The 12,325-nt window shown below is 45.5% G+C and overlaps 1 protein-coding gene across 1 annotated transcript in view; it reads left to right on the plus strand.

Moving 5' to 3' along the window:
- COPG2 (coatomer protein complex subunit gamma 2) overlaps positions 1–12,325 on the plus strand; it is a 37,983-nt gene that overhangs the window by 11,747 nt on the left and 13,911 nt on the right. The window contains exons 7-11 of the mRNA XM_030216017.1: positions 1,351–1,443; positions 1,880–1,966; positions 4,638–4,795; positions 10,197–10,330; positions 10,918–10,985. Coding sequence (XP_030071877.1) covers positions 1,351–1,443; positions 1,880–1,966; positions 4,638–4,795; positions 10,197–10,330; positions 10,918–10,985 — 540 coding nt within the window. The remainder of the gene's footprint in view (positions 1–1,350; positions 1,444–1,879; positions 1,967–4,637; positions 4,796–10,196; positions 10,331–10,917; positions 10,986–12,325) is intronic.

Below are 12,325 nucleotides of genomic sequence, written 5' to 3' on the forward strand. Positions count from 1 at the left end.
CTTTGCAGATCTTATGCTTGCATTTTCCAGGAGGCTTTGCATGCTAGACTAAGAACCTTGCTGTGGAAAAAGCTGCTGTGAGGGTTGAGATGAGCCATAGGGTGCAGATAGAGGGGAGGAGTACAGTGCACCAGGCAAATTTAGAAAGTGGAAGTTGAGATTTACCTTGAAAGGGATATTATTTTATGTTGAATATATGGGTTAGAAATGTAGAAGCTTCAGCATGAAATGATCATAAGGGCCACCTCTGCCTATCTGTGCCTGCTACTTTGCTGTAATAGATCTTACTAAATCTGGTTTTCTTCCTCCCCTTGCCGCTAGGTCTCTCCTTTTCACCCCATGCGTGCTTTAATTATTTCACTATTGTGGCTTCTGTAACTAAGAGTATAAATAAAATAAATGTTAAACCATTTAAGTTACTGAAAATTAAACGGTCAACTATTTAAATGTTAAGGGTGAAGATAAATGTATCAAATTCCTCACTACCCCTATTCTCCCCCCCCCCCCCCCCCACATACACACACACTGGACATGCTCATTTGCTCATGAGCAACCTGGTAATAGCAACCCAGCCTGTTCTAGCTTGGGGGTAGGCACAGGAGCCATGCAACCAGCCATAGCAGGATTTACTCCTCCTCCTCCCATCATCTAATATTTGTTTGTTAAATAGATCAGAAGACTTATCAGTGCACTATTTATCAGTGGCGTACCAAGGTGGGGGCGGTCCGCCCCGGGTGCACGCCACTGGGGGGGTGCCGCGTGCCTGTTGGCCGAGTCCGCTCGTTCCCTCCCTGCTGCTCCCTGTACTGGCCTTTTTCTGTATCTCTCATCACTTTGTAAAGTTCTCTGAGAAAGGAAGGACTCTGTACTCTTGTAATAACTCTGTGCACAGCCTGTGACTTGTTGGATAAGGGTTGTACTTAGTAGAGGAGAAAAGCTTCAGAGAATCCAACAGCACAGCTTTGTCCTTCCTGCTAACCTGCTGCCCAGCACGTGGTCCCTTACAGCAGTATTGTACAGTATCAGCACTGGCTGCTGTAATGGCTGGATGTTTACCTTTATTTACTTCCATTTTAAACAGCCTTGCTGCAAAAAGGTGAGAGCACTGTGTTCCTGATCACACAACCAGAGGCATGACAGGTTTTAAAACACATAAAGACAGCAAAGCTGACCTAAAAACAGTGATGTATGACGGGATGAAAACACACAGAACAAGCTGCAGCAGATAAACCGTGAAGCAAATATAAAATAAAATGAGAAAACGCACATATGAACTATAGAGATGTGTGGCTACTGATTAGATTGGTCAGTAGATTTATTGGAAGAATTTTTTTCTCTGCATTTCCATAGGGGACCATGCTACAGGCCATTGAGAGGTACATGAAACAGGCCATTGTGGATAAAGTACCCAGTGTGTCCAGCTCTGCATTAGTGTCATCCCTGGTAAGTGAGGACCTGGCCAAAGAGATTTCATCCAAATATTACAGTGGTGAAGATGTGGATTGCAGTGTATCCCCTTGTGTAAAATCACTGTAAAGTGCCTCATTAAGAGTGGCACCAGCTGCCCAGTTTTAGAGCCCATGGTATAGGATTCTTGAAGGAACCCTGGTATGTGAGCCTTGGAACCATTGCTGCTGATTTTTTTTATTTTTTTTATTCTAATGCTGAATTGATGGTGTTTTTTATTTTTGTTTTTTTGTTATTTTTGTTTTACATTGAGTATTGCTGTAAATTTTAACGATATGGGATTAAAGGATTTGGGTATTCAGTGGGTGATGGTGGGGATTTAGTTCATCAAGTCTTCAAGTCTGTGTTATCCATTAGGCCACGTTGCCAGCTACCCCATTCCCCTGGACACTCATTGATACTTTCTTTACAGCATATGATGAAGATTAGTTATGATGTGGTGAAACGTTGGATCAATGAAGCACAAGAAGCAGCATCTAGTGATAATATTATGGTTCAGGTATGTGTCTGGCAAGATATCCCAGTGACCTTTTTACACCATGCACACCCCAGGCCTGCAGGGGAAGGAAAGTGATGCTTCCTGTCCTGTTGTTTCCTTAGTTTGTTTCTGTCCTTATGCACTTAGGGGGTAATTCTGTAATGAGGGCGCCAAGATTTAGGTACCAATAACATGTAAATAGTTTTAATGCCAGCATTCAGGAAATCTAGACTGCCCCAACTTGACATTTCGTCCTTTAGATTGTAAGCTCCTTCGAGCAGGGACTGTCCTTCTTTGTTAAACTGTACAGCGCTGCGTAACCCTAGTAGCGCTCTAGAAATGTTAAGTAGTAGTATATGTGCACACATCACGTGTAAATACAAAACAACCTATGCGTACAACTTCTACATAAGCACACGACTATGGAACGCACTTCCAAAAGCTGTGAAAACAATCTACGGCCATCTAAACTTCAGAAAATCACGAAAGACCTACCTGTTTGGAAAGGCATACCCTACTGACCCAACATAAATGCCTCAACTCTACAACACATCAATACCAACGATCGTATTGGACATTATCTACCCCCTCCTATCTTCAGCCCCTAATGTGCCAGAATCTTACCTACCCTATTGACCCTAACATCTAATTGTATTTGTTCCTCTACCGGACTTGGCGAATTCCTTTACGGTAGTTTAGAAGCCACATTGAGCCTGCAAATAGGTGGGAAAATGTGGGCTACAAATGTAACAAATAAATAAATGCCAATATTCCAGCTATGTGCTATTCTGTAAAATGGCACTTAAATGCAGCGGCACATAGAAGGGTGGAATCTGAGCAGAGAGCACGCTTATGCGCATAGATCAGTGGTCTTCAGTAAAATCATTTTCAGTTGGGGCCCCTTTGGTTTCTAATGAGCTGAAGGAAAGCTGCCAAATAAATATCTTCCCATGCAGGACCGCAATTCTACTGACCAGTGTGTGTCAAATGACATCCAGCCCACCTTCAGACTCTTCACTGGGGGTATACTTAGGGAGGTGTGCATTTCCACGTGCCTTCTCTTCATGTATGAAAAATGCCTTGTTCTTCATGCATGTGGCTCCCCCCCCCCCCCTTTCCATTTGTCTTTCTGACATGAGCTTGGGTAAAGAGGCAGAAAGTAGCAGGAAAAAAACCCCTCCAAAACGACAATAGGGGCCGCACCAGAGATCTCCAAGGGTCACCACTGGCCCTGCCTTGCATTGAAGGACACTGGCATAGATTGTAGACTTCAGTGGTTCCCAAACCTGGTCCTGGAGGCACCCCATCCAGTCAGGTTTTTAGGATTTCCATGAGAGAGATGCGCATTCAGTGGAAGTAGTGCATGCAGATCTCCCTCATGAATATTCATTAGGAATATCCTGAAAACCTGATTGGACCAGGTTTGGGAACCACTGCAAAAGATGCTTTCTTTTGCAGTTTAGATCCTTTTTTTTTTTTTTTTTTTTGACATGTTATGCCTACTTTTCTTTATAGAATAGGCACCCCTTTATAGAGTTACCATCCTAGTATATTTTCCATGGAATCAGCCAGTTGTCTCCATTTACATGCCAAAAATCTCAAGGTATGCAAACCAAGTCTGGAAAAATCCCAGGCACTGAAAGTTTGGCACTTTTGTATGCCTAAGAGGCAATCCTTGGACAGTGGATGGGCAAGAGAATGAACTGTAATTCCAGTGAAAGAGAGGATACAGATCTGGGCTGGCAAAAAGCACTGCTGTGAATAGGCAGCAGAGGAGTTGGGTCTGGCTGGTGAAGCACCACTGCTGTCCGTAAGCAGGAGAACAGTAGACATTGCAGCATGCTCTTTAAGGACCTTCTGTTGCAGGCTGGCTCCCAAAAGAGAGAGACACTGGAGGAAATAGAAAGGAAAATGGGTCAAAAATAATAAGCAACTCCTGACCTCCTCCACCCCCAAAAGAAAGAAAGAATAACATTTAAATAAAACCTATACTTTTTTTTTTTTTATTCTGCCTACTAAAAATGTGCAGTGGTGCACAAGATTTTCCTATATGTTGCCACTTCTGATTCAAATCAGCAGTACATTGTGGAAGTGAAGTGTATGAACATGAAGGCATTTGAGAGTACTGGGGAAAGGAGCTGGAGCAGGAAAATAGCCCTGAGTTTTACCTTCCTCCTTAAGTGGGGAAGAATGAAGAGTGCTGAAACTCAGGGCTCAGACAGGGGAAAACAGAAGGAAGTGAAACTTGGGGCAAACAGCTGGCCGGGAATGAATAAGAGAGAAATTTGCATAGAATGGAGGTAGTGCATGCAAAAGTTCTCATGCATATTCATTGTAGATATCCTGAAAACCTGACTGGTTAGGTGTGTCCTGAGGACTGGGTTAAGAATCCCTGCTTTAGAGTGAGCCAGTGAAAGCTGTTACCTTGATTCATTTCTTGCTGTCATTGGTTGCAGCATTCTTATTGAAGCCAGGGTTGGGGGAAGACACCACAACCGTCTCAAAAAGTTTAACATGATGGCCAGAGGCGTGACAGTGAGGAGAAAATGAGTGGTGTCTAAGGAAATCTTTTGCCTGGCAGGTCCCATCAGCCAAACATCACCTGGAGATACAGGATTCAGCCTTTAGTTTTATGGTCATTATATCTACATCAGGCTGGTGTAATGTTCTTGTCTTGTCTTCCCTGGCACAGTACCATGCCTTGGGTCTGCTGTACTACCTACGCAAGAACGACCGACTGGCAGTCTCCAAGATGCTGAATAAATTCACCAAGTGTGGGCTGAAGTCACCGTTTGCATACTGCATGCTGATCCGCATTGCCAGTCGGCTTCTAGAAGAGGCTGATGAGGGGTAAGTAGCGGTAGGAACGTTACCTGCTCTGCCAGATTTCTTTATTTTTCTTGCTAGGCATGTCATCATTTGCTTAGATTTGTCTTAACTAGAAAAAACTGTAAAAGTGATCCAACTGGAGGCCTAGAGTTAGTAATAACGCTGAGGTAATGGGCTATGCAGATAAATCTTGGAGCATCTCCCTATTCCTGTTACCAGAACAGGTCCTAAAGGAAATATTATTATTATTTATTACATTTGTATCCCGCGCTTTCCCACATATGGCAGGCTCAATGCGGCTTACATTGTCATTATTTATATTGTTACTAAGTCGTAAGAAGAATATACAGTTTGTGGTAAACGCAAAACTAATGGGGTTAACGGAAAGAAGTTAAACATAGGAGGGATTGGGTTCAGAAGGAAAAGAGCGTTGGGAGGTAGGCGTAGAAAAATGGAAAGGAATGGATATAAAGCCTAGGGTTACTTAAGCATTGGGGGAAATGTGCAGAGGTGGCAAGTTGAGGACCAGTGGCATGAAAAAGGGGATGACTGCAAGTAACATACTAACATAGTAGATGACGGCAGAAAAAGACCTGCACGGTCCATCCAGTCTGCCCAACAAGACAACTCATGTGTGCTACTTTTTGTGTATACCCTACTTTGATTTGTACCTATGCTCTTTAGGGCACAGACCATATAAGTCTGCCCAGCACTACCCCGCCTCCCACCACCAGCTCTGGCACAGACTGTATAAGTCTGCCCAGCACTATCCCCGCCTCCCAACCACCAGCCCCGCCTCCCAACCACCGGCTCTGGCACAGACCGTATAAGTCTGCCCAGCACTATCCCCGCCTCCCACCACCAGCTCTGGCACAGACCGTATAAGTCTGCCCAGCACTATCCCTGCCTCCCAACCTCCAGTCCCACCTCCCACCACTGGCTCTGCCACCCAATCTCGGCTAAGCTCCTGAGGATCCATTCCTTCTGAACAGGATTCCTTTATGTTTATCCCACGCCTGTTTGAATTCCGTTACCGTTTTCATCTCCACCACCTCCCGCGGGAGGGCATTCCAAGCATCCACCACTCTCTCCGTGAAGAAATACTTCCTGACATTTTTCTTGAGTCTGCCCCCCTTCAATCTCATTTCATGTCCTCTCGTTCTTCCACCTTCGTATCTCCGGAAAAGGTTCGTTTGCGGATTAATACCTGACTGGTTAGGTGTGTCCTGAGGACTGGGTCAAGAATCCCTGCTTTAGAGTGAGCCAGTGAAAGGTGTTACCTTGATTCATTTCTTGCTGTCATTGGTTGCAGCAAGTGCACACCCTTGTACAGTATCCGCCTCTCAGAAGGGACCAGCTGCCAGAAAAAGGTTCACCATACTGGCCAGCAAACAGCTAAGTTACTGGCAGGTCTGTAAGAAAACAAATGGGTAGGTTGCCCTATATGCCATCCCTTAAGGCCAGCGTTTGTTTTTGGCCTCTTTAAATCTCAGACAAGCATATAAATTCCATTCAAGGCAAACAAAAGATTTAGATGCCAACCCATTCTTGGAGGCCCATTGTACTTTTTTGGTTTGGCTTGTAAATTCCATTCCTCATCCTGCCTCCTGTTCAGCAAGTTTACATTCTCCTGCAAGCAGATGCTTTCAGCTAACCAGTATTTCTCAGCCTTCAGCAGATATAGACAGATCTGTGCAGCTTGTGTCTAGCCTGGAGAGGAGTCCGGGCCCAATCAGGATTTTAGCTGCTGGCTTATCCCTGTGTAGCAAGAGGACTTGGAACAGTTGATGCTGGTCAGGAGGCTCAGTGGTGTAGAATCCAGTGGAGCGGCGTTCCTCTTGCCCTCATCCCCACCCCCAAGTCTTGCCTTTGTGATGGAGGGTCACACTTTTTTTTTTTTTTGGAGGGGTGAGAAGATCCAGTTAACTGCTGTTCCTCCTTTTCTCCTCCCCTACTCTTGACAGGGGACCAGGAATGGATGTGGTGCAGGCAGCCATATACATATACTATACATAGTGGAGGAAAGAAACGTCCGGGAGAAGAGAAGCAGAAAAGCTGTCCCAAGTGGGGGAAGGGGATTTCATCGTGACAGTGATCAGTTCCAAATCAAGGATACTGTGAAAATCTGTTGAGGCTGAGTGCAGACTATGGCAGTCAATTTTCCCCACTCAGCATGACAGGCTACTGCTTCACTTGTGAGGAAGAAAGATTAGTTGATCTCCCTGGTGAAGGACTTGTCCAAGGTGCTGAGGCCTCCAGACTGTGAGGGTTGGGTCATTACTCTTCCTCTATGGGGACACTTTTGAGAGATCCAGAAGTATCGCCCAGGAAAGATGACTGCATCCCAGCAGAGTACATTTCCTTTCTAGGGTGCAGTCCTTTTAGAGCAGCTGAACAAGAGATAGAGAGAAAGCTTCTGGAACTTTGGCAGGAGCCCAGAGTTCACAGCGAGAATTTGGGGGCCCGTACTTTGGGGCAACCAGTAGGAAAACACCTGATTCTTTTTACCAGAGCAGAATGGGGCTCACCAGACGCGGAGCTGAGAGTGGGAAGAGCATTCCGCACTGCCCTGAGCGCCAAGCAATTTATTGACTACTGAGACTCCTGTTCCGTCCATGTGCCTTTTGTGCCAGATGGAACTTGTAATTAGCTCCCCAACCCGACTTGCTGGAGTCCATTGTCACCACCTCCCATTGGGTTATCGGAAAGGGCTCTCCAATGGTCAAATTTCTGGGCGACAAACCACCACTGCATACTTTTTCTGGCAACCAGCGTCCAAGGAAGATGGTCGTACTTTTGCGACACTGCAGACCAGTGGCTGAGAAGAGACTCCTGTATGGGCTGCATATGAGCCCTTTCCCATAGCATCGCTTCCATTGTCACCATCATTGATCCCTTGACTGAGGAGAAGATTAATCTGTCAAACCAGCTTCGACCTCCTGCGTTCCATGAGAAAGATCCTCTCCCTTGCTGTGTCAAATAGAATGACCAGATACTCCAGCATCTGTGATAGTTTATTTATTTATTTGTAACGCTTATAACGTTTTCCCACTTATTAGCAGGTTCAATGCGGTTTACATAGAACACCGCAGCCAGACTCATTTTTGGAACACCTAAATACAAAAGTGCAAAACCCCTAAGAGAAAAACTGCACTGGCTCCCGCTCAAGGAATGAATTGAGTTCAAGATCTGCACGACTGTACACAAAATCATTCACGCAGATGCCCCACTCTATATGTTAAACCTAGTGGACTTACCGCCCAGAAATGCCAAAAGATCGGCCCGCAAATTCCTCAATCTGAACTTCCCCAGCTGTAAAGGAATGAAATACAAACAGGCTTATGCCACTACCTTTGCATACAAAAGCACTCCGTCTTGGAACGCACTACCCATGGCCCTGAAAACCATGACCAATCTAACCAGCTTTCGCAAAGCTCTGAAAACACATCTCTTCAACAAAGCCTACAAAAGTCACCCTCAATGAAACAAATCATTCCTTAAACTACCCAAGTACACCAAAAAGCACCTCTCACACGACCTTACCTAACACCTTCCATCTAAATCTTCTTTCACCTCTGCTTGTGATCGACTGTTTTTAAATCATGTAACGACGTTATCATATCTATACTCTGTAAGCCACATTGAGCCTGCAAAAAGGTGGGAAAATGTGGGGTACAAATACAATAAATAAATATCAGGTTTACAAGGTGACATAGAATGGATATAGCTGTAATATAGTAAATTAAAGAGGTGATCTTTTAGATGAGGATAGGTGATATAGTCTGCTCTTCTCGAAATTGATCACCCAATTCAATGACTGCCGAAGATGAACAACTGTCGCTAAACTTCCTGAATAGGATGGTGCACGAATGAACCAGTCATTAAGATACGGGTGAAATCTGATTCTCTGACGCCAAAGAAAAGCCGCCGCCACCACCACCGTAACCTTGGTAAATGTTCTTGGTGCTGTGGCAAGACCGAAGGGCAAAGCCCTGAACTGGCCCAGCACCGCAAAACAGGTTAAAGGTCATTGATTTGATATACCGCCTTTCCGTGGGTACAACCATAGCGGTTAGGTAAGCCCTAACTTCTCCTTAGGGATGACAGGAAAATTACCATGTAGTAGGGCAAAAATACACATGCAGTCTGTAGCGTGCCTGTGACCCAAGACAATGATGCTGTTCCTCAGGTGACTGCTAGGTGGCAGGAGCAAGAGCTTGTAACAGGAGTGGAATAAAGAGCCAAACACTTGAGACGAGCCATGAAGCCACATCTGAGCTGATAGTTTACCCTTCTAGATTAAGTTCTGTCTCGGGATTTTTCCCCAGTATTTGTTTGTTACATTTGTACCCCGCGCTTTCCCCACTCATGGCAGGCTCAATGCAGCTTACGTGGGGCAATGGAGGGTTAAGTGACTTGCCCAGAGTCACAAGGAGCTGCCTGAAGTGGGAATCGAACTCAGTTCCTCAGGATCAAAGTCCACCACCCTAACCACTAGGCCACTCCTCCACTGTTGCTACTGTTTGAGATTCTACGTGGAATGTTGCTATTCCACTAGCAACATTCCATGTAGAAGTCGGCCCTTGCAGATCACCAATGTGGCCGCGCAGGCTTCTGCTTCTGTGAGTCTGACGTCCTCACAGAAACAGAAGCCTGCGCAGCCTTCTACATGGAATGTTGCTAGTGGAATAGCAACATTCCATGTAGAATGTCCAATAGTAGCAACATTCCATGTAGAATCTCCAATAGTATCTATTTTATTTTTGTTACATTTGTACCCTGCGCTTTCCCACTCATGGCAAGCTCAATGCGGCTTACATGGGGCAATGGAGGGTTAAGTGACTTGCCCAGAGTCACAAGGAGCTGCCTGTGCCAGGAATCGAACTCAGTTCCTCAGGACCAAAGTCCACCACCCTAACCACTAGGCCACTCCTCCACTGTTGCTACTGTTTGAGATTCTACGTGGAATGTTGCTATTCCACTAGCAACATTCCATGTAGAAGTCGGCCCTTGCAGATCACCAATGTGGCCGCGCAGGCTTCTGCTTCTGTGAGTCTGACGTCCTCACAGAAACAGAAGCCTGCGCAGCCTTCTACATGGAATGTTGCTAGTGGAATAGCAACATTCCATGTAGAATGTCCAATAGTAGCAACATTCCATGTAGAATCTCCAATAGTATCTATTTTATTTTTGTTACATTTGTACCCTGCGCTTTCCCACTCATGGCAGGCTCAATGCGGCTTACATGGGGCAATGGAGGGTTAAGTGACTTGCCCAGAGTCACAAGGAGCTGCCTGTGCCGGGAATCGAACTCAGTTCCTCAGTTCCCCAGGACCAAAGTCCACCACCCTAACCACTAGGCCACTCCTCCACTCCCATCTATATTCTCTTATTGATGTAAAGCGTGCTCTTTCTTTTCCAGGCACAACAGTCCTTTATTTGACTTCATTGAGAGCTGCCTCCGTAATAAACACGAAATGGTTATCTATGAAGCTGCATCTGCCATCATCCACCTTCCAAACTGTACAGCTAGGGAGCTGGCACCTGCTGTCTCAGGTCAGTGATAGGGGAGACATCTGCGGTGGGTCAGCAGCTATGGTAACCTCACCTGTGGTTAATGAGTGATGGGAGCTATTTTATTTTTGTTACATTTGTACCCCGCGCTTTCCCACTCATGGCAGGCTCAATGCGACTTACATGGGGCAATGGAGGGTTAAATGACTTGCTCAGAGTCACAAGGAGCTGCCTGTGCCGGGAATCAAACTCACTTCCTCAGTTCCCCAGGACCAAAGTCCACCACCCTAACCACTAGGCCACTCCTCCAAAGTGGAAGAGACTCAACAGAGCAGAAGATGGATGGGCCAAGTTGGTCTTTTTCTGCCATCTGTCACTAGCTCAGCTTGCATTCTTTTTCCTATAAATGTTTACTGTAAGTCCATCAGAAGAAGAAACAGTTGTTTCTGAGCAGACAATCCCAGAAGGAAGGGCCCTCACTGACAGAGCTACAGATTCTGGGATTTAGAAAGTCCTTATTTTGAGGTGCTTGGTGAATTAGGAAGAGGCTGTAAAGGGTAATGAAGGCTTTATGTTAAGATACTGTTCCCTGTGAGCTGACAATGTTTTCACCCTTCTTTTGTTCTCAGTGTTGCAGCTTTTCTGTAGTTCTCCCAAACCTGCACTAAGGTATGCAGCTGTAAGGACTCTGAACAAGGTGAGATTCCTGCTTATAAGCAGAGATTATGAGGCTGATCGTCGGAACCCATCTGAAAAGTTTTGTGATTGTTAAAATAGTGTGGTTGCCTTGGTAGTCCACTTTCAAGGTAATACATGGAAACAACATACAAAAGAAAATAAGATGATACCCTATTAATTGGACTAACAGTACGTTTTTTTGACTAGCTTTGGAGGGCAGAACCACCTTCAGGTCAGAATGAGCAAACAATTACAATATCAGAAACATCAAAGCATTCCAGTGACAGTTTCAGAGAAAGGCAGGGTGGGGGGAGTAAGGTGAGTAACAGAAAAATGGATGGGTGATAAAGCAATATAATTTTATGGTTGCAGATATCTGTTAAGACCTGTCTTATTGGTGTGATTTAAGTTAAAAATGTAGTGCGGTAGACTGCCAGAAAGTGACCTGGGTCTTCCTTTATTTTACTTTCCCCAGCTGTTCAGAAAAAGGTCAAAGGGCAACTTCTCTGGTGAAGTGACAACAGCCGAACTGGGTAAAAGGAAATCGAACAGCCAGTGCTGTACACTGCCTTTTATACACATCCCTTTATTTACGGACTAAGATCATAGTCGTAAATCCAGTGAGATTTCAGCTTATGACCGAAAAACCCTGAAAAATGGTCTGTGCAGGGGCACTTTGACGTCACCCACCCTGTAGCTACCCTTGCTGTTTGATGTCACTGGAGTGGGGGGGGGAGGGGTGCTTGAGGGTCCTACCTGTGCTGGTGTGTTCTTTGGAGTGGCCCGAGCCTGCTGTTTCCCTCCCACCATTCAACCTGCATCTATTATTCTGGCCATCAGCTTTTTTTTTTTGCTTTTTTTTTTTAAACTCCCCTGCAGTGACAGCCGCCAAAGGAGAAGCAGGCTGTGTGGTGGGAGGGAAGCAGCAAGTTTCTACTACTGTGAACAGCATGCCATTGCTGGGCAGATAGGAGAAGCGGACTGGGAGCTTCAGCTGAGGCTGAGAGAGAGGGAGGAGCTGATGCTGGGGGCTAGGAGAAGGAGGAGGCTGTTGCTAACGCAGGAGACTGGGAGAAGGAGGAAAGCTGAGGCTGATGGCTGGGGCTAGGGCTGGAAGACGGGAGGGTGGGGGGAAGGAGAGGTGCTGGCACTGGAAAATCGTGGGTTTTAGGTCACTGAATAGAATCCACCTAAAAATCTGCTAAAATGTATTTCCTTGATGAAAATGTAACCGAAAACCCCCCTTTTACCCTGGAGAAGTACCTAATTGCTTTAAAAAAAATCCTAAAATTCCAAACTGTGAACTTCTAGAATCAGAAGGCCTATACACGTGTTACTACAAAACGTGTACACTGGTAC

The sequence above is a fragment of the Microcaecilia unicolor genome, chromosome 10, assembly GCF_901765095.1.
Source record: "Microcaecilia unicolor chromosome 10, aMicUni1.1, whole genome shotgun sequence".
In the NCBI taxonomy this organism is placed as follows: Eukaryota; Metazoa; Chordata; class Amphibia; order Gymnophiona; family Siphonopidae; genus Microcaecilia; species Microcaecilia unicolor.